Genomic DNA, 22,826 nt, shown 5'->3' with positions numbered 1-22,826 from the left:
TGAACCTCAGTGTTGCTAACTGAGGCCAAGCTAGAAGAGCATTGAATATTGCTCTTAACTCCAGAATATTTATTGGGAGGAGTTTCTCCTCCTGAGTCCACGATCCCTGAGCCTTCAGGGAGTTCCAGACTGCACCCCAACCTAGAAGGCTGGCATCTGTTGTTACAATCGTCCAATCTGGCCTGCGAAAGGTCATACCCTTGGACAGATGGACCTGAGAAAGCCACCAGAGAAGAGAATCTCTGGTCTCTTGATCCAGATTTAGTAGAGGGGACAAATCTGAGTAATCCCCATTCCACTGACTTAGCATGCATAATTGCAGCGGTCTGAGATGCAGGCGCGCAAATGGCACTATGTCCATTGCCGCTACCATTAAGCCGATTACTTCCATGCACTGAGCCACTGACGGGCGTGGAATGGAATGAAGGACACGGCAAGCATTTAGAAGTTTTGATAACCTGGACTCCGTCAGGTAAATTTTCATCTCTACAGAATCTATAAGAGTCCCTAGGAAGGAGACTCTTGTGAGTGGTGATAGAGAACTCTTTTCCACGTTCACTTTCCACCCATGCGACCTCAGAAATGCCAGAACTATCTCTGTATGAGACTTGGCAATTTGAAAGCTTGACGCCTGTATCAGGATGTCGTCTAGATACGGAGCCACCGATATGCCTCGCGGTCTTAGAACCGCCAGAAGTGAGCCCAGAACCTTTGTAAAAATTCTCGGGGCAGTGGCCAACCCGAAGGGAAGAGCTACAAATTGGTAATGCCTGTCTAGAAAGGCAAACCTTAGGAACCGATGATGATCTTTGTGAATCGGTATGTGAAGGTAGGCATCCTTTAAGTCCACTGTGGTCATGTACTGACCCTCTTGGATCATGGGTAGGATGGTCCGAATAGTTTCCATTTTGAATGATGGAACTCTGAGGAATTTGTTTAAGATCTTTAGATCCAAGATTGGTCTGAAGGTTCCCTCTTTCTTGGGAACCACAAACAGATTTGAATAAAATCCCTGTCCTTGTTCTGTCCGCGGAACTGGATGGATCACTCCCATTACTAGGTGGTCTTGCACACAGCTTAGGAATGCCTCTTTCTTTATCTGGTTTGCTGATAACCTTGAAAGATGAAATCTCCCTTGTGGAGAAGCTTTGAAATCCAGAAGATATCCCTGAGATATGATCTCCAACGCCCAGGGATCCTGAACATCTCTTGCCCACGCCTGGGCGAAGAGAGAAAGTCAGCCCCCCACTAGATCCGTTTCCGGATAGGGGGCCGTTCCTTCATGCTGTCTTGGGGGCAGCAGCAGGCTTTCTGGCCTGCTTGCCCTTGTTCCAGGACTGGTTAGGTTTCCAGGCCTGTCTGGAATGAGCAACAGTTCCCTCTTGTTTTGAAGCGGAGGAAGTTGATGCTGCTCCTGCCTTGAAATTTCGAAAGGCACGAAAATTAGACTGTTTGGCCTATGATTGGGCCCTGTCCTGAGGAAGGGTATGACCCTTGCCCTCCAGTAATGTCAGCAATAATTTCCTTCAAGCCAGGCCCGAATAAGGTCTGCCCCTTGAAAGGAATGTTGAGTAATTTAGACTTTGAAGTCACGTCAGCTGACCAGGATTTAAGCCATAGCGCCCTACGCGCCTGGATGGCGAATCCGGAATTCTTAGCCGTTAGTCTAGTCAAATGAACAATGTCATCAGAAACAAATGAGTTAGCTAGCTTAAGCGTTCTAAGCTTGTCAATAATTTCATTCAATGGAGCTGTCTGGATGGCCTCAAACCAGAATGCCGCCGCAGCAGTGACAGGCGCAATGCATGCAAGGGGCTGTAAAATAAAACCTTGTTGAATAAACATTTTCTTAAGGTAACCCTCCAATTTTTTATCCATTGGATCTGAAAAAGCACAACTGTCCTCAACCGGGATAGTGGTACGCTTTGCTAAAGTAGAAACTGCTCCCTCCACCTTAGGGACCGTCTGCCATAAGTCCCGTGTAGTGGCGTCTATTAACATTTTTCTAAATATAGGAGGTGGGGAAAAGGGCACACCGGGTCTTATCCCACTCCTTGCTAATAATTTCTGTAAGCCTTTTAGGTATAGGAAAAAAGTCAGTACACACCGGCACCGCATAGTATCTATCCAGCCTACACAATTTCTCTGGAATTGCAACTGTGTTACAGTCATTCAGAGCAGCTAATACCTCCCCAAGCAATACACGGAGGTTCTCAAGCTTAAATTTAAAATTAGAAATCTCTGAATCAGGTTTCCCCGAGTCAGAGATGTCACCCACAGACTGAAGCTCTCCGTCCTCATGTTCTGCATACTGTGACGCAGTATCAGACATGGCTCTAACAGCATTTGCGCGCTCTGTATCTCTCCTAACCCCAGAGCTATCGCGCTTGCCTCTTAATTCAGGCAATCTAGATAATACCTCTGACAGGGTATTATTCATGATTGCAGCCATGTCCTGCAAGGTAATCGCTATGGGCGTTCCTGATGTAATTGGCGCCATATTAGCGTGCGTCCCCTGAGCGGGAGGCGAAGGGTCTGACACGTGGGGAGAGTTAGTCGGCATAACTTCCCCCTCGACAGAACCCTCTGGTGATAATTCTTTTATAGATAAAGGCTGATCTTTACTGTTTAAGGTGAAATCAATACATTTAGTACACATTCTCCTATGGGGCTCCACCATGGCTTTCAAACATAATGAACAAGTAGGTTCCTCTGTGTCAGACATGTTTAAACAGACTAGCAATGAGACTAGCAAGCTTGGAAAACACTTTAAAACAAGTTTACAAGCAAAATAAAAAACGTTACTGCACCTTTAAGAAACACAAATTTTCCCAAATTTTGAAATAACAGTGAAAAAATGCAGTTACACTAACGAAATTTTTACAGTGCATGTAATAAGTTAGCAGAGCATTGCACCCACTTGCAAATGGATGATTAGCCCCTTAATACCAAAAACGGAATAACAAATGACAAAAACGTTTTTTAAACAGTCACAACAACTGCCACAGCTCTACTGTGGCTTTTTACCTCCCTCAATACAACTTTTGAAGCCTTTTGAGCCCTTCAGAGAAGTCCTGGATCATGCAGGAAGAAGCTGGATGTCTGTCTGTAATTTTTACTGTGCAAAAAAACCCCCACTAAAATAGGCCCCTCCCACTCATATTACAACAGTGGGAAGCCTCAGGGAACTGTTTCTAGGCAAAATTCAAGCCAGCCATGTGGCAAAAACTAGGCCCCAATAAGTTTTATCTCTATTAATAAGCCTGATACCAGTCGCTATCACTGCATTTAAGGCTTTACTTACATTACTTCGGTATCAGCAGCATTTTCTAGCAAATTCCATCCCTAGAAAAATATTTTAACTGCACATACCTTATTACAGGAAAACCTGCACGCTATTCCCCCTCTGAAGTTACCTCACTCCTCAGAATATGTGAGAACAGCAAAGGATCTTAGTTACTTCTGCTAAGATCATAGAAAACGCAGGCAGATTCTTCTTCTAAATACTGCCTAAGATAAACAGTACACTCCGGTACCATTTAAAAATAACAAACTTTTGATTGAAGAAATTAACTAAGTATAAAACACCACAGTCCTCTTACGACCTCCATCTTAGTTGACTGGATATGGCAGTGAGGGGAGGAGCTATATAGCAGCTCTGCTGTGGGTGATCCTCTTGCAACTTCCTGTTGGGAAGGAGAATATCCCACAAGTAATGGATGATCCGTGGACTGGATACACTTAACAAGAGAAATAAAATATAGTGGGGCTTTCCTTGTAGGTAATATTAAAGCTCATTTAATTATGATGTATAAAAACACTTCTTTTCTATATCTTGTTTGTCAAAACTTCCATGTAACCAGAGCATTTAGTTTCAGTAAAGCACATACGTAGTTCTTGGTATGTGTTAACTAAATGCAAGACTAAATCACACTGTATAAGTAAGGAAACAGAGGAGATCCAGTAACTAATAACACGCTTAAAGGGGTATAAAGGGTAATACTGAAATTTGCAAGAGTTTATTTCAATTCTAAACAGTAGCATTTTTTAAATATACCTCCATTAGCAAAATGGCTTCTAGTAAAATGTATTACTATTTCAGTAGCATATGCACATATGCTATGTGTGACTAGAGGATCAGGATACAAACACTGTCTGCTCAGAGAGCTGTTGGTAGTGTGTATTGCCTCAGGGAAGATTTAATTTGGGTCATACAAGACACTACTCTCTCTGAGAAGCAGTGGTGTTTGAATGCTGGTGCACGGGGCTCTCATCGCATATATGCATATGTTGCTGAGAAATAACTTTTACTAGACGCATTTTTGTATAGGTCAAAACATTTTTTGCATTTTCTATTCCTTTAAGTTGTTTTTAAATTATTTAAAAAAAGAAAAGAAAGAAAAGAAAGACAAGAAAAATTTTTGACGAACAAATACTTTCTCAATTATTGTTTGCTTTTTTATAGAAACAGGAAAAGAATGAAGCAAGAATCAATTTTAAATCTATAATAAATGTACAAAAGAGGAATCCATTTTTTTCGTACAAAGGAACGATTGCTAATTATAGGATTGGTTGGGGCTGCATTGCATTATACTCAGACTTATGCTAAACAGAATGCCTCACAATAAAATGTAATCATAATAATTATTTTAGCTACAAATTTGCATAGGAAAGTTTTGTTACCATTAATGAATTAAAAAATGTAGCACTAATACACATACTTCATTTAAACAAGAATTGTGGAACTGATTTTCCAATAAATTATTGATGTCTGTTTTCTGCTCAGTGGTGCTAAGGGCCTATGGGCCATAGTTTGGGTGGCCCTGCTTCTATGAACAGAAGTTACATTTTATACAAAATCTAACATTAACAAGCACCACCATGATTATATACTTACTTCTCTATGGCCACTACTGGCAGCATCGTGGAGCGGTGTATCATCATCAAGTCCTTGTGTATTTACATCAGCTCCTGCTGCTATCAAAACTTTTGCAACATCGTAATAGCCCATATTGCAAGCTTCATGTAGCGGTGTCCAGCCTGATGTGGGGACATATTAAACACTGGTTTAGTGTGGTGGATTTAAGTGCTCTACCCAGGACCTTTTTAGCAGGTGTACCACCAGAATGATTTTACTCCTCATTTTACTAAGATAAAATTAGATGTTACATTTTTTTGCACAAATTATCAAATACATTTAAGTTAAATTACGCAATTAATTTGTGCTTTGGATAGCAGAAAATTATATATTATTAGAAAATATTACAGTGCCCCCACCTGGCTACTTCATAATGCCACCCAGCTGGCAACATTTTCTGTGGAGAATTTGAAGATCACATAAAATAATAAATTAATTTAAAATACACTGTACGTAACTCGCTGTATAACAGTAAAGAAAAGCATTGAGTTATGCATGTATGTAGGAAAAACAATTTATGTAAGAACTTACCTGATAAATTCATTTATTTCATATTGGCAAGAGTCCATGAGCTAGTGACGTATGGGATAGAAATACCCAAGATGTGGAACTCCACTTAAGAGTCACTAGAGAGGGAGGGATAAAAATAAAAACAGCCATTTTCCGCTGAAAAAATTAATCCACAACCCAAAATATAAGTTAATTCTCATAAATGTGAGGAAAAAAACTTAAATCGAAAGCATAAAAATCAAACTGCAACAGCTGCCTGAAGAACTTTTCTACCAAAGACTGCTTCTGAATAAGCAAATACATCAAAATTGTAGAATTTAGTAAATGTATGCAAAGAAGACCAAGTAGCAACTTTACAAATCTGATCAACTGAAGCTTTACTCTTAAAAGCCCAGGAAGTGGAAACTGATCTAGTAGCATGAGCTGTAATTCTCTGAGGCGGGGCTTGACCCGACTCCAAATAAGCGTGATGAATCAAAAGTTTTAACCACGAGGCCAAGGAAACAGCAGAAGCCTTCTGACCTTTCCTGGAACCAGAAAAGATAACAAATAGACTAGAAGTCTTCCTGAAGTCTTTAGTAGCTTCAACATAATATTTCAAAGCTCTCACCACATCCAAAGAATTTAAAGATCTCTCCAAAGAATTCTTAGGATTAGGACACAAGGAAGGAACAACAATTTCTCTATTAATGTTGTTAGAATTTACAACCTTAGGTAAGAATTTAAATGAAGTCCGCAAAACTGCCTTATTCTGATGAAAAATCAGAAAAGGAGATTCACAAAAGAGAGCGGATAATTCAGAAACTCTTCTTGCAGAAGAGATGGCCAAAACAAACAACACTTTCCAAGAAAGTAGTTTAATGTCCAAAGAATGCATAGGTTTAAACGGAGGAGCCTGTAAAGCCTTCAAAACTAAATTAAGACTGCAAGGAGGAGAGATTGATTTAATGACAGGCTTGATGCGAACCAAATTTTGCACAAAACAATGAATATCAGGAAGTTTAGCAATCTTTCTGTGAAATAAAACAGAAAGAGCAGAGATTTGTCCTTTCAAGGAACTTGCTGACAAACCTTTATCCAAACCATGCTGAAGAAACTGTAAAATTCTAGGAATTCTAAAAGAATGCCAAGAGAATTTATGAGAACACCACCATGAAATGTAAGTCTTCCAAACTCGATAATAAATCTTTCTAGAAACAGATTTACGAGCCTGCAACATAGTATTAATCAATGAGTCAGAGAAACTTCTATGACTAAGCACTAAGTGTTCAATTTCCATACCTTCAAATTTAATGATTTGAGATCCTGATGGAAAAACGGACCTTGAGATAGAAGGTCTGGCCTTAATGAAAGTGGCCAAGGTTGGCAACTGGACATCCGAACAAGATCTGCATACCAAAAGTGTGAGGCCATGCTGGAGCCACCAGCAGCACAAACGATTGCTCCATGATGATTTTGGAGATCACTCTTGGAAGAAGAACTAGAGGCGGGAAAATATAAGCAGGTTGATAACACCAAGGAAGTGTCAATGCATCCACTGCTTCCGCCTGAGGATCCCTGGACCTGGACAGGTACCTGGGAAGCTTCTTTTTTAGATGAGATGCCATCAGATCTTTTTCTGGAAGCCCCCACATCTGAACAACTTGAGAAAACACATCTGGGTGGAGAGACCATTCTCCCGGATGTAAAGTCTGACGACTGAGGTAATCTGCTTCCCAATTGTCTATACCTGGGATATGAACCGCAGAAATTAGACAGGAGCTGTATTCCGCCCAAACAAGTATCCGAGATACTTCTTTCATAGCTTGAGGACTGTGAGTCCCACCCTGATGATTGACATATGCCACAGTTGTGATATTGTCTGTCTGAAAACAAATGAACGGTTCTCTCTTCAACAGAGGCCAAAACTGAAGAGCCCTGAGAATTGCACGGAGTTCCAAAATATTTATTGGTAATCTCGCCTCTTGAGATTTCCAAACCCCTTGTGCTGTCAGAGATCCCCAAACAGTTACCCAACCTGAAAGACTCGCATCTGTTGTGATCACAGTCCAGGGTGGACGAACGAAAGAGGCCCCTAGAATTATACAAATGGTGATCTAACCACCAAGTCAGAGAAAGTCGAACATTGGGATTTAAGGATATTAATTGTGATATCCTTGTATAATCCCTGTACCATTGGTTCAGCATACAAAGCTGGAGAGGTCTCATATGTAAATGAGCAAAGGGGATCGTGTCCGATGCTGCAGTCATGAGACCTAAAACTTCCATGCACATAGCTACTGAAGGGAATGAATGAGACTGAATGTTCCGACAGGCTGCAACCAATTTTAAACGTCTCTTGTCTGTTAGAGACAAAGTCATGGACACTGAATCTATCTGGAAACCTAAAAAGGTTATCTTTGTCTGAGGAATCAAAAAACTTTTTGGTAAATTGATCCTCCAACCATGTCTTCGAAGAAACAACACAAGTTTATTCGTGTGAGATTCTGCAGAACGTAAAGACTGAGCGAGTACCAAGAGACTGCAACGAGTACCGAGACTGCAACAAAGACTTACCCTGCTTTAAAGACCCTCCTATAATGGCATATAAGAGAAATCGTAATATTAAACATATCCTTACAAAAGCTGATATAGGTAGCCAGTCCAAAATGGAAACAGGCTACATAATCAAGAAAAATTTAGGTTGCTATCCCTGTTTGTGATGCTCTAATTGTAATTCTTTAATTAAAGGAGATAAGTTTGCACACCCGAGAACTGGTAAATTGTATAATATTAGAGATTTCTTTAACTCAAGTTATGTGATTTATCTGATAAAGTGCCCGGGTTCCAGGATTTATTTAGGAGAGACCACAAGGAGGATACGTGATCGTATCACTGAACATAAATCAAACATTAGGTGCAATAATAAAGATGCGCCTGTTTCATCTCATTTCCTGGAAGCAGGGCACTCTATCAGCCAATTAAGATGGCAGATCATTGACCACATTAAACTGCCTAGAAGAGGGGGCAATAGGGAATTATTATTAAAAAGAAAAGAATTGTTTTGGATATCTACACTTAACTCAATGAGGCCTTTTGGAATGAATAAAGATTACGATGTATCAGTATTTATGTAGTTTATTCAATTCAGTACAGTGTACAAAAGTATTTTTCTTAATGTTTTTAAACAGTTTTTTGTATATTTTCTATTTTGATACATTGAACTTGCAGTGCTCAGGATTTACCAGTAGATGGGGTAGGTGAGTGGTTACCTGGCCTGAACATGTATGATAATTGGTTAAACACCTACAGGTGTATGCTAATTAAGTAACCTGTGTGGCTACAACTCCAGGTCTGAAGCACACTTCAGGAAAGCCTGAGCCTTTACTGGGTTTGTTGGAATGCATGAGAGAAAAAATCTTCTCACAGGAGGTCTTACTCTGAATCCTGTTCTGTACCCCTGAGAGACAATACTCTGAATCCAATGATTTTGGACCGAATTGATCCAAACATCTTTGAAAATTTTTAATCTGCCCCCTACCAGCTGAGCTGGAATGAGGGCCGCACCTTCATGCGGACTTGGGGGCTGGCTGTGATCTCTTAAATGGCTTGGATTTATTCCAATTTGAAGAAGGCTTCCAATGGGAAACAGATTCCTTGGGGTAAGGATTTGGTTTCTGTTCCTTATTTTGTCGAAAGGAACAAAAACGGTTAGAAGCTTTAGATTTACCCTTAGGTCTTTTATCCTGAGGCAAAAAAACTCCCTTTCCCCCAGTGACAGTTGAAATTATTGAATCCAACTGAGAACCAAATAATTTATTACCTTGGAAAGAAAGAGATAGCAATCTGGATTTAGAAGTCATATCAGCATTCCAAGATTTGAGCCACAAAGCTCTTCTAGCTAAAATAGCTAAAGTCATAGATTTAACATCAATTTTGATAATATAAAAAATGGCATCACAAATGAAATTATTAGCATGTTGAATCAACTTAACAATGCTAGACAAATCATGATCCGATAATTGTTGCGCTAAATTTTCCAACCAAAAAGTTGAAGCAGCTGCAACATCAGCCAAAGAAATTGCAGGCCTAAGAAGATGACCTGAATATAAATAAGCTTTCCTTAGATAAGATTCAAGTTTCCTATCTAAAGGATCTTTAAAAAATTACTATCCTCCGTAGGAATAGTAGTATGTTTAGCAAGAGTAGAGATAGCCCCATCAACTTTGGGGATCTTTTCCCAAAACTCCAATCTAACTGCTGGCAAAGGATACAATTTTTTAAACCTTGAAGAAGGAATAAAATAAGTACCAGGCCTATTCCATTATTTAGAAATCATATCAGAAATAGCATCAGGAACTGGAAAAACCTCTGGAATAACCACAGGAGGTTTATAAACCGAATTTAAACGTTTGCTAGTATTAATATCAAGAGGACTAGTTTCCTCCATATCTAATGTAATCAACACTTCTTTTAACAAAGAAAAAATACACTCCATTTTAAATAAATAAGAGGATTTGTCAGTGTCAATATCTGAGGCAGGATCTTCTGAATCAGATAGATCCTCATCAGAGAAGGATAATTCAGTATGTTGCTGGTCATTTGAAATTTCAGCAACCTTATGAGAAGTTTTAAAAGACCTTTTACTTTTATTAGAAGGTGGAATGGCAGACAAAGCCTTCTGAATAGAATCAGAAATAAGTTATTTTAAATTTACAGGTATATCTTGTGCATTAGATGTTGAGGGAACAGCAACAGGTAATTAACTACTACTGATGGATACATTCTCTGCATGTAAAAGTTTATCATGACAACTATTACAAACCACAGCTGGAGGTATAACCTCCACAAGATTACAACAAATGCACTTAGCTTTGGTAGAACTGTTATCAGGCCATAGGGTTCCAACAGTGATTTCTGAAACAGGATTGAGACATCTTGCAAATGTAATAGAAAAAAAACAAAATATAAAGCAAAATTATCGATTTCCATAGAAAAAAGGCAAGAGGCAAATAGGAATGGGGTCTTAAATAATGAAAATATTTGGCACCATGTATGACACACAACAAACAGAAAAATATTTTATGGCGCCAAAAACGTCCGTAAACGACACTCTCGCGTCATAGATGACGCAACCTTGTGAAGAACTCGGCGTCAACTAAGATGCCGGAAATGATGATTTTGCGTCAACGAACGTAGCTTTGCGCCCAAAAAAATTTGCGCCAAGAATGACGCAATAAACTTTGGCATTTTGCGCCCCCGCGAGCCTAATTCTGCCCGCAAATTTAAAAGACAGTCAATTTGAAAAAGAGACTATACCCCAGGTAAGAAATACATTTTTTCATAAAAAAGCATTTCCCAGATATGAAACTGACAGTCTGCAAAAAAGAAATATACTGAAAACCTGAATCATGGCAAATATAAGTACAATACATATATTTAGAACTTTATATAAATACATAAAGTGCCAAACCATAGCTGAGAGTCTCTTAAGTAATAATGAAAACATACTTACCAAAAGACACCCATCCACATATAGCAGATAGCCAAACCAGTACTGAAACAGTTATCAGTAGAGGTAATGGAATATGAGAGTATATCGTCGATCTGAATAAGGGAGGTAGGAGATGAATCTCTACGACCGATAACAGAGAACCTATGAAATAGATCTCCTGTGAGGAAAAAACATTGCATTCAATAGGTGATACTCCCTTCACAACCCTCTGACATTCGCTGTACTCTGAGAGGAATCGGGCTCCAAAATGCTGAGAAGCGCATATCAACGTAGAATCTAAGCACAAACTTACTTCACCACCTCCATGGGAGGCAAAGTTTGTAAAACTGAATTGTGGGTGTGGTGAGGGGTGTGTTTATAGGCATTTTGAGGTTTGGGAAACTTTATCCCTCCTGGTAGGATTGTATATCCCATACGTCACTAGCTCATGGACTCTTGCCAATTACATGAAAGAAACACTGTTTTCAGTGATCCCTCTCACTACAGCCCGGGGATCGTTGGTGGCCTAGTGCACAGCACTCCCAGGCTACATGCAATGTCATTAAGGGGGCTGAACCAGGATGCACCGGTAGCTGCAAGGGAACTGGATGGGGAGGAAAAATTTTCAAACTTCAGTTCCCTTAGCAGCTACAACCGTCCAAGATCCCTCATTTGAAAGAGACTCGTCTGCTCTTTCAAATCATAATACCACACAAAAGATCTTATAAAAATGAAGTTAAAAAAACACATGAGGATTTGCTTGGGGATATTACATTAACATGTGGTATGTAGGGAGACACCTAATAAAGTTTATTTTATAGTACACAAGTCCCTCTCTTAAAAAAAAAAAAAAAGATATAAATTTTGTCTGTATAGTCAGGTGATCACTGTGGTAACAGTGAACACATTGCAAGAAAAAAAAGTGCATTTATTTCTGTACTACACAATGGGGCCTCTCTAATCTATTATAACCCAAAACGCCTGTATGGGCCCCTTTTTCACATGTACCTACCCTCAATGACAATTAACTCATAAGATCACAGTAACAGCAGTGGTCACCTGTCCATTTTCAATATTATTTACTAAAACCTAAGCAAAAATATACATTTTTTTTTAACAGTTATCACACATGCCATGAAATAGAAATATAATAATGGTACATTGTTTATCTGCTGGGCCTACTGGGAAAAAAAACTACAACAATATAGAATGTGTGGTGGTCTCTTACTGCAATTTGACTTACAATAGGGTTTAAATGTATGTAACAAAAGAAGCTCAAAATTGGCTCAGCACTGGGGTGTAAAAAAGGCTTAGCAGCGAAAGGGTTAATGATAAAAAGATTTTTTTTAAATTAAATGTCTTATGAGAAATGATGACGGTTGTATTTGATTAGAGAGAAGCAATATATAGAATACGATTCAGACCCTCAGATAGGGTTGTCACCTCGGCCATGTTTTCCTGGACACTTACGAGTAACACATGCTGCAGGGTGTGTAGGGAGGAACTTATTGTGCTGTTCATCAGCACTATTCATGTGATGTCCAGAGGCACAATACATGTTCGCCCTCCTTACCATGCAGCATGTGTAACTCATAAGTGTCCAGGAAAACATGGCCGAGGTGACAACCCTACCCTCAGATGCCACAAAGCATAGAATAATGATCAGCTACTTATTGAGAGCCAGAGGAATTTATTTTCTCCTTTTATTTCAGGAACAGTGATTTACACACATTTTGCTGAAACATCAGTCAGGGTTCCTCACCTGCAAAATCTTTAACATTAACATTTGCCCCCAAACGAATGAGCTCTTTGACTTGGCTAATATCTCCCCTGATGGCTGCCATATGTAACGAAGTTTCTCCACGTTCATTTCTTTTATTGACTTTATCTTTCTGTCGACTAGAGGATGTTGGCGTTTTCTTCTGAGTTGGTGTTGCTTGAGAAGGATGGCTTGGGGTGGAATCTATACAATAAAAACAACCACCACAGAATTATATATAGGCCATTACTGAACCACACTGTGACACCCAATATTGAAAGACATGATAGTCGTATACATTACTCTCTCACTATATATATATATATATATCAGGGCCTATGAATACCCAAAAACTGCCCTCGCCCACCGGGCAAGTAAATCACAAAACTTACCAGCCCGCAAGAAACTTTAGTCGCCCGTGTATATCTGCATGTAGCGTGTATATATCTTATTTAAACAGGCAATATAAATAGTGTTATTGTAATCTCACAAAGCATTGCAGACAGAGGTCCCAATTTGAATGCTTTGCAAGCTGCTTACTACTTGGGACTAGAGTATTAATAAAAAGGATTTAACTTTAGAAAATATTTTTCTATCACCAACTACAAAAAAACAGGGATACTATCTTTGTAATACTGTATGTACTATCTTGACTTATTTTCCACTAAGGGTAAAAAAAAAAAAGAGATATAATTGAGCTGTTTTTTTTTTTTACTTCAGTATATGTGGGGTCACGATTGACTAAGTATATTTAATGCTGCCACCCTTCAACCTATAGAGCTTTGGCATAACGAGCATGTTAAAAACACTTTTTTTCCCCCTTTCTGCCCGGCTGCCTTTCAACTACTAGCGCAACTGTCAGTGCCGCACTAGGAGATTTGAATGGGTGCATGGAGATGGTATGTTCTCTACAAATTGGTAAAATCAGTTTTTGAAGCAAAAGTAGCGTCCAGAAAAATTGTGCAGTGCTCTATATTGTTATAGTAGGCAGTTTGCTCATGTACATTGTGCTGCAGTTCTGCAGAGGACCCTGGAGTACGTCGGCATAATGTACATGAGCAAGCTGCCTACCATAACTATATAGTCACTTTAACCCATACTTCATTAATACACACACAGAGAAGAAACACTCACCGCTCTAGCAGGATGTCTTCCCGCGCAGACAACCTTAGGGGTGGGAAGTAGCAACTGACAAGGAAGAGACCAAGAGCCATGAAGATAAGGGGAGGTCTTTGAATGCATTTAACAGAAAGAACCTCCCCTTTCTACCCTCCTTTCCCTTGTGTGCGCATATTTGAAAGGCAAATTTACATTTTTTATTATTGCTTCTTATATCCCCCTTAAAATGTCAGGTCGCCGCTCGGGCTGGTAACTTAAAAATTTTACTTGCCCGCAAGAAATTTAGGTCGCCATTGGCGACCGGACCGGTCTATTCATATGCCCTGTATATATATATATATATATATATATATATATATATATATATATATATATATATATATATATATATATATATATATATCACAGATTCTGACTGCAAAAACACCTGCATACCAAATACACACTTTAAAATCATTTAAAAGGTCATTTCATTAGTAACATCACCATAAATCTAACAAGTTTCTTTAGTGTATTTAGATTATCTCACTTTTCAAGGTTAAATAGGTACTGATATAAATGAGCACCTGCAACAGTAATCAATGTGAAGATTGTTGCAGGGTCACAGTTCTGGAACATGCGGGATACACTCCAGCATTGGGTAAAACATGTTAGATACATTACAGGAAAAGCTGTAAAATAAACAAAGAAAACATGTAACAATATTATTTTACTACACCCAATTAAACATTTTGGGCTAGATTGCAAGTGGCACATTTAATTTTCTTTTCTTCGCTCAGACACTAACTGCGCTCAAAGTAAAAAAAAATTTAGCGCAGCAGGATTAGCATTTGTATTACAAGTTTATAGTAAAAAGCTAGCGTGCGAGTGAAAGACTCAGGTGCGTTAACTTCAGGATTTTGCATATTGTAAACACGCCAACTCCTACTACCCATTGACTTCTAAGAGCATTGCTAAAGAAAGCCTTTTATATTTATTGCTAAAGATCAACTGCGCTAAAGCTGAAGATGCATTAGGAATACTTAACATTCCTATGTTCTTCACTAGAAGGAAATGTTTTTTATTTTTAAATAAATATATTACCTGCCAACCAATACTTCTCCCAGTTTGTAGGCTCCATTAACTTTGTCCAGGCCCAATAAAAAGCTATATATTCAATTACACTCAAATTTAGCCAAGACGGTGGGTGTGAGATATCCATATAGTCTCTCTCTGGGAGTCTGGGACTAACAATTTTTGTTGAATGTAAAGATCATGAATCCTATGCATTCCCTGTTTTTTCAAAGATGTAATCTGAGAATTGGGCAAACCTCTAAGTAAATTGCATCCATATGTCCTAGACACAAAATACATTCAGTTTCACGTACTGACAGTACATTACCACATGATGTAGTTAGGGAAATGTTTTTGCTCCCAAATCTTACATTCCAAATTATATAAACTCCTCTCTTTTATAATAAACTAAAAGTACCTGCTTGGCTATCAGGGTAATAAAATGTATATTCTACTTCTTTTAAGCCCAAAAGAAACAGTATTGAAATGGTATTATATTTACAAAGACTTATTAATATATTTTTTTTTTACTTCCTGTTCACCACCAGATGGTGGCAGTGTGGCTCTAAACTTATTTCTAGGGTACACATACTCTCCAGGAACAATAAAGTCATGTTTTTGTTTCATCTATAAATTATTATAGTTTTTTTTTTTTTTTTTTTTAAATGTGTGTTTTTGTGCTTATGGGGGCTGTCACTGTCTGATAATAGCATGGAGGGAGTGAGTTTTTATATCAGATAGTGAGTTTCTATCCCACCAACCAGTTGTGCACTCCCAGTTGGTTTCAAAATCTATATTAAAAAAAAAAAAAAAAAAATCTGAAACTTAATTTTTGTTCACTCACACAAATAAAATAATTGTAAACATGTTTCCTCAATTGTGATTTTTCCATGTAAATCAGGGATGGCAAACTGGCGGTCCACGGGTAATTTGTCCCTTTGCACTATTTATAGCGGCACCAGGGAAAAGGTAGAACTGTGTAGACTGGCATAGTTTTTGTGGTTCCAGTAAAAAAAAAATGGAACTAAGGGGTCGATTTATCAAGCTGCGGCGGGTATATACGCCCCCTGCCCGCGCACAGCCAATCAAGCGTGGGCAGGAGCTGTCAATCTCCCCGGTCGATCGAGACCGGGAAGAATGAAATTCGCCACCTTAGAGGTGGCGAAAGGTTAAGAAAAAAGCGGTCTGATGACTGCTGCTTGTTAAATACGGACTGCAGGTTCTCTTGTGAGAACCTGCAGTCGTAGGGGGTCAAAAGGCTTGTGAAGTCTTTGATAAATCAACCCTTAAATATATTTGCTATGTGCACTTCTGGTTAGTCAGCAAACTCAAATGAGCCCTCTGGAGGAGAGAAATAGACATGTTTAGGAAATATATTATTGGGAGTTTAATATCCATAAATTAATATGCAGTCTTTAAAGGGATAGTAAACATAAAATATAACTCATTCGAGATTCAGATAGAACATACACTTTTAAACAACTTTCCATTTTATTTCTATTAACAATTCTGCTTCATTCTCTCGGTATCCTTTGTTAAACGTGCAGCAATGCAATAGTAGGAGCTAGCTGAACACATTGGAAAACCAATGGCAAGAGGCATATATGTGCAGCCACCAATCAGCAGTTTGCGCTTAAGCCTACCTAGGTATGCTTTTCAACAAATGATACCAAGAGAACTAAGCAAATTAGATAACATAAGTAAATTCGAACTTTGTGTAAAATTGTAATATCTATCTGAACCACAAAGGTAAATATTGATGTACATGATGGATTTTTTAAAATCCCATTTAACAAGGCAATGAAAGGATTTTTCATTATATGGTAAAATGGTGTTTTAAGATTTTGCCCTTTCCCTCTGTTTCAAGCTAAATATCACCAAAGATTTTTTTCTTATTTACACTTTGGTAAAATGATGTTTAGATTATATATTTTGGAGTTATTAAGTTTGGCGTACAGGGCATGATACATTTATTTCAGATTTAGGAGCCATATAAATGTGAGCAAGGCAAGAGATTAGTGTATTTGTGATATATAGAGATGAACGTTTGTCATTTCCTTATTTTTGCAAGAAGAGAAGAGTAATTTTTACCAAGATAACGTCATTTATTCCAATCTTGTTACTAACACTTGTAATTAGGCAGTATATACATACTGGCTTGTGAAAGCATTTTAAATGCAGCATTTCTTTGTAGTGGTGATCTGGCTCAGCAACAAGATAGGAGATGTAAACAGCTACAGTTTTAATCCAACAGAGGGCAATACAGAGAGGTGCACTTAAAGTTCAAGTTTTATTTATGTTAATATTTAAATTAGTGAAGTGTTGTTGCATGCAGATTTTGAAAAAAAATTTGCACAGGATTTAAAGAGATACTGCACTATAAAATATATCTTTATATTCAAAAGATCTCATATCTATATATACAAAAAGGTCAATATTATGTAGTGACATTTTAATTTCCAATGGGTAGACAAATAAAGGCACATAAACACCCTTTCAAATGGGCTGGGCTCTCTCTATTTCTACTACCCCAATTGTGAGGTTGATTTTTGCTACTGAATTTTGTTTAAATAGCCTTTCTATAACCAATACTGCAGTATAAGCAGGGATACAACTGGCAAGAGCTGTCATTTCAAATGACAAAATAAAGACATAGGAGCTATTTGTAAACAATTTATTACACTAAGACCGATAAAATAAATAATTGGGAACACATTAAAGGGGAGAAAAACATAACACCTCAATGCCCCTTTAAATGTAGGGTAAACTTTTTTTTTTTACATATAAAATAAAGTATTTAAGAAAAGGCTTTTGGACAACTTATATACCATTAACTACTGTTTTGACCGTTTTCTTCCTTAAAAAAAAATTAAAAAATGTAATGTTCGGTATCTAGCATTCCATGCAGCATATTCTTTCTGTAATCTCAAGGTGTATTTACAGACTTCAGGTAGTTTAAAAATGCATTATTGTCAAGAAGAAAGAAAAAACGATAAAGAAAATAATATAAAAAAAATAAAGGGACAGTACACCAATTTTCATAAAACTGCATGTAATAAATACTTCTATAAATTAGAATATGCACAGATACTGATCTAAAAATCCAGTATAAAACCTTTGAAAAACTTACTTAGAAGCTCCCAGTTTAGCTCTGTTGATGAGGTTTGGCTGGGACACCCACTAAAAGGGATTGAGAAAGGAGGAAGAGCAGACCCCCCCCTCCACTGAATATGAAAAGACCCATTATACAAACAGGAGCAAACAGGGGGGTCTACATCCGATACTGGGGCTTGGTTAGAAGTCTGTAGAAAATCATCAATAAATAGTTTTGCTTATTTTTAAATAACATTGTGCTAACAAAAAACACTCCTATATTTGCTATATAAATGGATCATCTACAAAACATTTATGTAAAGAACAATCTATTGTACACTGTCCCTTTAAGGTGTGTTGGTGAATAACTTTTTTTTTTAAAAGTAATTTGTAAAAATTCTTCAACACATAGCTTGAAAACAACAGAAAAGCAAACAAAGTGAGGAGAAAATAAGCGTGGACAGAAAGTGGCAAACAAAATATAAAATAACTGACCCTCATTGAGATCAAAGACTACAGTGTTTGTTTTTTTAGTTATTCAACCCCCCCAGAATAAGGAGACATAGACACTCAATACCTGGACTGTTGTCTCTGGCAGTCATCTGCATGAGAAGGGCCATCTGCTTGCGCTCAGATAAAGGATACCCAAATAAGATATTCACTGGTGTTGACTTCTTGCTTCCGGATTCCTTTTTCATCTTCTTTTTTTCTGGTCCTTCTTTCTCTGCATTAGCAGTGAACACACGTTAGGCAACAGAAAGAAACAAGAAAAAAACACACAACAGGGCGCTAAACCTTCAGCTGTAACAGATGACACATGCTCTCTCAACAATATCACTCTATCTTTTTTACATTGGTCACTTTGATAAAGATTTCAAATGTTTTAGTGCTATAAGATACAGGCCTCAATTACTCAGGTCACAGTTTAAAGGGACAGTCTAATAAAAAAAATACATTAGCAGCGCAAAAGTTATTATTCATCCATTTAAATACATTTTATCTTCTTTTTGTAAACTTAATTTGTGCAGTGTCCATTACTTCCTGTCACAGCCTGTGGTCTCTACAGGAAGCTTATCTAGCATGATGTCATAAAACTTCCACAGTTGGTTTAGTATAAAATGAATAGACTAGATAAACAGGGAGTCAGATTTGCTCATGCTCAAAAGAACTGGCAGAAATAAACCTTATGTTTCTAAAGTATTGCACTCATCACAGTGGGGACAGGGCTACAGTGAGAAATGTGAAGTGCTAATTTTGCAAGAACATTTTGCTGTTTTTTTTTTTAACACAATCTGTTTCTTTTTATGCTTCCTTTGATTTAACAAAGGAGCACTGTTTAATATCCCTTTAAGAACATTAAAAATATAGTATTGTGAGTTAAAGGGACAATAACATAACAATGTAATGAATTGGATAGACTAGAGCATGGCATTTTAAACCTCTTTCTATACTCGATTTGACTTAGTTCTCTTAGTAACCTTTGTTAAAAAGAGCAATCCTGGGCGAGATCAGAAGCATGCACGTGTCTTTACCCATCTGGCAGCACTGTTTGTAACTATGTAAAACATTGCTATAAACATTATTGCAAACCCGCTTCCCTAGAATACTAAAGACATGTACACACTCCTGAGCTTCTATCAGCCTATCTAGGTTTACTCTTCAACAGAGGATACCAAGAGAATGCAGCAAATGTGATAACTGAATTCAATTGGAAGTTGGTCATAACGGCATGCTCTGAAGTATTAACATTACATTTTGAAGGCTCTCGTTTATGTACAACAGAACCTTTACTTTTTATTTGAATTCAAAATCTACAGTTTTCATCTTCCTTATTGCTATGCGTGTTAGAATCAAGTACATGTCTATAAATATAAAAAGAAGCTGAGATTCCATTAAAAGGGATATGAAAACCATTTTTTTCTTTCATGATTCAGATGGAGCATGCAATTTCAAGCAACTTTCTAATTTAATGTTACATTTTTTATTGTTTTCTTGGTATCTTTATTTGAAAAGAAGGAGCCGGCCCATTTGTGGTTCAGCACGTGGGTAGCGCTTGCCGATTAGTGTCTAAATGTAGCCACCAATCAGCAAGTGCTACCCAGGTTCTGAACCAAAAATGGGCCGGCTCCTAAGCTTATGTTCCTGCTTTTCAAATAAAGATACCAAGAGAATGAAGAAAAAGTGATAATAGGAGTAAATTAAAAAGTTGCTTAAAATAGCATGCTCTATCTGAATAATTAAAGAATAAATGTGGGTTTCATAAACTTTAAGTTAACCTATAATAATGCCTTATATTGTTTTACTTTTTCTTTAAAATACCAATTTATGTAAGAACTTACCTGATAAATTAATTTCTTTCATATTAGCAAGAGTCCATGAGCTAGTGACGTATGGGATATACATTCCTACCAGGAGGGGCAAAGTTTCCCAAACCTCAAAATGCCTATAAATACACCCCTCACCACACCCACAAATCAGTTTAACGAATAGCCAAGAAGTGGGGTGATAAGAAAGGAGCGAAAGCATCAACAAGGAATTGGAATAATTGTGCTTTATACAAAAATCATAACCACCACAAAAAGGGTGGGCCTCATGTACTCTTGCCAATATGAAAGAAATTAATTTATCAGGTAAACATAAATTATGTTTTCTTTCATGTAATTGGCAAGAGTCCATGAGCTAGTGACGTATGGGATAGCAAATACCCAAGATGTGGAACTCCACGCAAGAGTCACTAGAGAGGGAGGGATAAAAATAAAGACAGCCAATTCCGCTGAAAAAAAAAAAATCTACAATCCAAATCAAAAAGTTTCAATCTTTATAATGAAAAAAACTGAAATTATAAGCAGAAGAATCAAACTGAAACAGCTGCCTGAAGTACTTTTCTACCAAAAACTGCTTCAGAAGAAGAGAAAACATCAAAATGATAGAATTTAGTAAAAGTATGCAAAGAAGACTAAGTTGCTGCTTTGCAAATCTGATCAACAGAAGCTTCATTCTTAAAAACCCAGGAAGTAGAAACTGACCTAGTAGAATTAGCCGTAATCCTCTGAGGCGGGGATTTACCCGACTCCAAATAAGCATGATGAATCAAAAGCTTTAACCAAGACGCCAAAGAAATGGCAGAAGCCTTCTGATCATTCCAAGAACCAGAAAAGATAACAAATAGACTAGAAGTCTTTCTGAAATCTTTAGTAGCTTCAACATAATATTTCAAAGCTCTTACCACATCCAAAGAATGTAAAGATCTTTCTAAAGAATTCTTAGGATTAGGACACAACGAAGGAACAACAATTTCTCTACTAATGTTGTTGGAATTCACAAGTTTAGGTAAAAATTTAAATGAAGTCCTCAGAACCGCCTTATCCTGATGAAAAATCAGAAAAGAAGACTCACAAGAAAGAGCAGATAATTCAGAAACTCTTCTAGCAGAAGAGATGGCCAAAAGGAACAATACTTTCCAAGAAAGTAATTTAATGTCCAGAGAATGCATAGGCTCAAACGAAGGAGCCTGTAAAGCCCTCAAAACCTAATTAATTCTCCAAGGAGGAGAAATTGGCTTAATGACAGGCTTGATACAAACCAAGGCCTGAACAAAACAATGAATATCAGGAAGATTAGAATTTTTTCTGTGAAACATAACAGAAAGAGCAGAGATTTGTACTTTCAAGGAACTTGCAGACAAACCCTTATCCAAACCATCCTGAAGAAACTGTAAAATTCTAGGAATTCTAAAAGAATGCCAAGAGAATTTATGAGAAGAACACCATGAAATGTAAGTCTTCCAGACTCGGTAATAAATCTTTCTAGACACAGATTTGCGAGCCTGCAACATAGTATTAATCACTGAGTCAGAGAAACCTCTATGACTAAGCACTAGGCGCTCAATCTCCATACCTTCAAATTTAATGGATTTGAGATCCTGATGGAAAAATGGACCTTGAGACAGTAGGTCCGGCCTTAACGGAATTGGCCAAGGTTGGCAACTGGACATCCGAACAAGATCCGCATACCAAAACCTGTGTGGCCATGCTGGAGCCACCAGCAGTACAAATGAACGCTCCATTATGATTTTGGAAATCACTCTTGGAAGAAGAACTAGAGGCGGAAAGACATAAGCAGGTTGATAATTCCAAGGAAGTGACAACGCATCCACTGCTTCTGCCTGAGGATCCCTGGACCTGGACAGATACCTGGGAAGTTTCCTGTTTAGATGAGAAGCCATCAGATCTATTTCTGGAAGCCCCCACATCTGAACAATCTGAAGAAACACATCTGGGTGAAGAGACCATTCTCCCAGATGTAAAGTCTGGCGACTGAGATAATCCGCTTCCCAATTGTCTATACCTGGGATATGGACCGCAGAGATTAGACAGGAGCTGGATTCCGCCCATGCAAGTATCCGAGATACTTCTTTCATAGCTTGAGGACTGTGAGTCCCACCTTGATGATTGATATACGCCACGGTTGTGACATTGTCTGTCTGAAAACAAATAAACAGTTCTCTCTTCAGAAGAGGCCAAAACTGAAGAGCTCTGAGAATCGCATGGAGTTCCAAAATATTGATTGGTAATCTCGCCTCTTGAGATTTCCAAACCCCCTGCGCTGTCAGAGATCCCCAGACAGCTCCCCAACCTGAAAGACTTGCATCTGTTGTAATCACAGTCCAGGTTGGACGAACAAGAGGCCCCCAGAACTAAACGATGGTGATCTAACCACCAAGTCAAAGATAGTCAAATATTGGGATTTAAGGATATTAATTGTGATATCTTTGTATAATCCCTGCACCATTGGCTCAGCATACAAAGCTGAAGCGGTCTCATGTGAAAACGAGCAATGGGGATCGCGTCCGATGCTGCAGTCATGAGACCTAAAACCTCCATGCACATAGCTACTGAAGG

At 38.0% G+C, this 22,826-nt stretch overlaps 1 protein-coding gene across 2 annotated transcripts in view; it reads right to left on the bottom strand.

Moving 5' to 3' along the window:
* ANKRD12 (ankyrin repeat domain 12) overlaps positions 1-22,826 on the bottom strand; it is a 399,410-nt gene that overhangs the window by 100,707 nt on the left and 275,877 nt on the right. For both annotated transcript variants that reach the window (XM_053714916.1, XM_053714917.1), the window contains 3 exons: positions 18,503-18,649; positions 12,664-12,864; positions 4,898-5,040 (listed from right to left, as the gene is read on the bottom strand). In XM_053714916.1, the coding sequence (XP_053570891.1) occupies positions 4,898-5,040; positions 12,664-12,864; positions 18,503-18,649 (491 nt within the window). The remainder of the gene's footprint in view (positions 1-4,897; positions 5,041-12,663; positions 12,865-18,502; positions 18,650-22,826) is intronic.

Source organism: Bombina bombina, chromosome 5, assembly GCF_027579735.1.
Source record: "Bombina bombina isolate aBomBom1 chromosome 5, aBomBom1.pri, whole genome shotgun sequence".
Taxonomy (NCBI): domain Eukaryota; kingdom Metazoa; phylum Chordata; class Amphibia; order Anura; family Bombinatoridae; genus Bombina; species Bombina bombina.
Note: the sequence above shows the minus strand (reverse complement) of the source record. Positions and strands in the feature narration are given on the sequence as shown.